The sequence below is a fragment of the Sycon ciliatum genome, chromosome 2 (genome assembly GCF_964019385.1).
Source record: "Sycon ciliatum chromosome 2, ocSycCili1.1, whole genome shotgun sequence".
NCBI classification, from domain to species: Eukaryota; Metazoa; Porifera; class Calcarea; order Leucosolenida; family Sycettidae; genus Sycon; species Sycon ciliatum.
This window is the reverse complement of record NC_088644.1, coordinates 9,933,222-9,936,782: the sequence shown is the minus strand read 5'-3', so window position 1 is coordinate 9,936,782 and position 3,561 is coordinate 9,933,222. Positions and strand designations below refer to the sequence as shown.

Below are 3,561 nucleotides of genomic sequence, written 5' to 3'. Positions count from 1 at the left end.
ATCCTTGCTTTCGTTCGATGTGTAGACGAGGCACGAGGCGGGTCCATATGTGTGTGGTCGAAAAATCACCTCCCGCGCAATCAATTTGTCCATTTTCCAAGTCAAGAAATTAGCTAGTGATTGCTTCCGAGATTCTAACCGGCCGAGTTCACTGACAAAGTGCAGCCGATGTTTGCATCAGAGTACAGGGTCTCTCGTCTCTGCGGACCCTCGTCGGAGTAGCCGGCCAGTTGTTAGGTTCTCAAGGGCAAGGTTTCTGACCACCAACCACCCTGGCGCGGAAAATCCACGAATTATTTCTTCCTCTCATTCCATCGCCAACGATTGCTATCTGCAGCGTCGGACCGTGACCGCCGTCGCGTCACCACCATGCCGTCCGGTGTTCGTGGCCGGGATGGGCCGCTGGCTCAGCGGCTACTCCGGACCCTGGCAGCGACCAGGAGCAAATACTCGGGTGACGATGAGGACATGGCGTTTTTGATGGGCATGGTGAGTGGTAATGACTTTCAGGCCCTGATGGGGGTGCAGCAGGTGCTGGCCCAGCGCAAAGAGAGGAGTGATGCGAGAGCTGAGGAGGATATGGCTGCACCCGAGGCGCTGACGGATGAGGGCGGCGAGTTACTGGCGGATGTGTGCGACATGATCTTTCACAGCGGAGTGCGCAAGAACTCGAGCGAGGCAAAGCTACTGAGCATTCTGTCCTCCCCACACTTTCACGGCATCATGTCAGCCCATGATCGAGTGAGCAAGAAAGAGTACTGTAGTATGACGGACTGGAGGTCTCTGGTGACCAGTACTGCGGCTGAGTCAAGCGCTGGGGCCACCAAGGACGAAGCGGACGGCATGGGGGATGGTACGACGAACGTGCGGCTTCAGAAAATCGCCGACCAGCCGCTGGGTGCGACGGTTAAAATCCGGCAGGCAGACAGGTGTGTGGTGATTGGCCGGGTCTTGCACGGCTCGTTAGCACATCAGAGCGGCATGCTTCATAGCGGTGACGAGGTCGTATCCATCAACGGCAACTACGTCAGCGGACTCAGTGTTGATCAGGTCGTGGACCTGGTCAAGGCTGCACGTGATCACATCGACTTTCGGATACGACTTCTGCAGCCGTACCTCACGTCACCGCATGCCGGCGAGGAGTGTCGCATCACGGTGCGAGCCCAGTTCGACTACGACCCGCGGAGCGACCACCTAAATCCGTGCCGAGAGGCGGGCATGGCGTTTGATCGCGGGGAGCTGCTGACGGTGGTGAGTAAAGCGGACCCGAGATGGTGGCAAGCGCACAGGCTAGACACCGGCGGTGAAATACTGGCTGGCCTCATCCCCGGACCACTGGAGCGACAGAGGCGTGAGGCCATCAAGAAGCGGAAGAAAGACGAGCAGCAGCAGCTATCGCTCACTGCACCACGGAAACGTGGCTGGGGCAACACTCGCAAGCGTAATCGCGGCTATGCATGCACCGGCAGGGAAGATCCTGACGAAGCGGTGGACTTTGCGTCGTACGAAGAAGTGGCACGGATGCTGCCGAAACACCGCGAACCTCGCCCCCTTGTGCTAATCGGTGCCGCGGGTGTTGGCTGCACCGAAGTACAGGCGCAGCTCATACAGACCCATCGACATCTCTATGCTCGGGCCCGTCCGACGTCGACAATGGTGATGAGGGGATCTGCATCCAGTCAGTATCAGCATGTTTCCGTTGCGGAGATGCTGGCAAACATTGCCGAGAACAGGTTCGTTGAGTACTCGCGCGTGGGTAACCATTGGTATGGCACCTCGCTGTCGTCCATTCAGCGAGTGCAACGTGCCGGGCGTACATGCGTGCTGCACGTGGCACCCAAGACGCTGCGCACCATGCGCATCGCCGACATCAAGCCGTTCGTCATCTTTCTGGCGCCGCCGCGCCTGGAGCGGCTGCGCGCCAAGCTGCGCCACCGCGACAGCCAGAGTCACAGCGTGGCGCGCAGTCACCGTCTCGAGGAGCAACTGGCCTCCATGGTCGCCGCATCGACCAAAATGGAGCGAGTGCACGGCCACCTGTTCGACTTGCGACTGGTTCACGAGGACATTGACACGACCATCGCACACATCGATGAAGCCATGGAGAAGGTGAGAACGGAAGAGAACTGGGTTCCTGTAGACTGGGTCATGAATGCCCAGGTCGATAGCATTGTTGAGCAAAGCTGAACCCATGCGCCATGGCTGCTGTGGATTGACATTGCGACTGTACTGTCATCGTTCTCACTGTATGGAGGCTAGAGAAGCTGCCACGCACAGCTCCTACAGGCTACGGAGTTCCATGGACTATGTACTATGTGTCTCCTTTACGCTGACCTTCATTACCGCACCATGATTGAACAAGGATGAACAATCAGCTTCGGGGACGCACCTCACTGTTGTGGCAGCACACCAGCACTACTCATAGCAATCTACAATCAGCCTGCGCCGCTAGGAACCAGCTCAAATGCCGCCGTATGCATGCAGGCTGGGTTTGGTCGGAGACTATCACAAGAGAATCTCCTGAATGAGACCTGGGTGGCGGGAATGCGAGTCGATGTGTGGGACGAGGCAACTCCTGTTGAGCATTGACACGATGGATGCTACAGTATTGTACTTGAAGCATTCGCATACTGCATGCATGGTCTCTATTAACTTTGGGAGTGCCGGGTGAAACCTGTTCAGGATGATTCAATGCACAAGTCAGATGCAAATATGCATGGTTGATTGGCAGCACTGGCACCAGAATACTCCGCTAATAGCATCCTCTGGCCTATCATCATTTTAACTTCATTTCCTCATGATAGCCAGCTGTTTTATGTCCATGAATTATACATGAGGTTGCATATCAGGTTACATCCAATCCTCAGACAAAAATAGATTGCCACCAGGCATGAAACTGTTAGTTACGACAGCGTAGTACCCTCTGATTCACTTGATATAATTATTACCTCTGCTCCCGTGAGCAATCAGCAGTCTACTGGACCAGGGAACTCCCCTCTCTATACATTGAACAAATGTAGTTTCTCCTGCTGGAGAATTATGATGCTTTTGCATTGTTGATGGCATACTTGAAGAAAATGCATACATTTGATGACAGCTTGGAATATCAGCGTGTTGTAATTCACCCGGGTTCGAAATGAACAGCCAATTAGTGTCGTACACAGCTTCTCCCTCATTTTATTCTTATTTTTATACGCATTCCCGCATTGAAGTGTAGCAGCAGTATGCTGCGTCCACAGCTTTGCTTATGCAGAATGGCTTGGGTGAGAGGAGAGGGGAGAGAAAACAACAAGGCAACCAACATCTATGAAATAGGTCACAATAACATGAAGAGAACCAACCTACATACCTATGCATGATTGCACAAGAATGGAGACGACAAAATTAATGGCTATAATCATTGTGCCACAAAACCGGTACACAGGAGATCTGTCGACAATGTAACGAAACATAAAACTCAGTTACTCAATACAGGCTCCACTAATTACAAGAGAACAACGCTACAACATTAGAATTGCCGCTAAATTATCGCATACCTGAATGAAAGACTGTATTTGTCCT

At 53.4% G+C, this 3,561-nt stretch overlaps 1 protein-coding gene across 1 annotated transcript; it reads left to right on the top strand.

The window, feature by feature from the left end:
• LOC135808586 (protein PALS2-like) lies at positions 1-3,239 on the top strand. The gene has a single exon (XM_065321804.1). The coding sequence runs from the start codon at positions 370-372 to the stop codon at positions 2,185-2,187; it is 1,818 nt and encodes a 605-aa protein (XP_065177876.1). The 5' UTR covers positions 1-369; the 3' UTR covers positions 2,188-3,239.
• The last annotated feature ends 322 nt before the right edge of the window (positions 3,240-3,561 follow it).

Coding starts and splice junctions, on each gene's coding strand:
- LOC135808586 (XM_065321804.1), top strand. CDS start 370: ATGCCGTCCGGTGTTCGTGGCCGGGATGGGCCGCTGGCTCAGCGGCTA.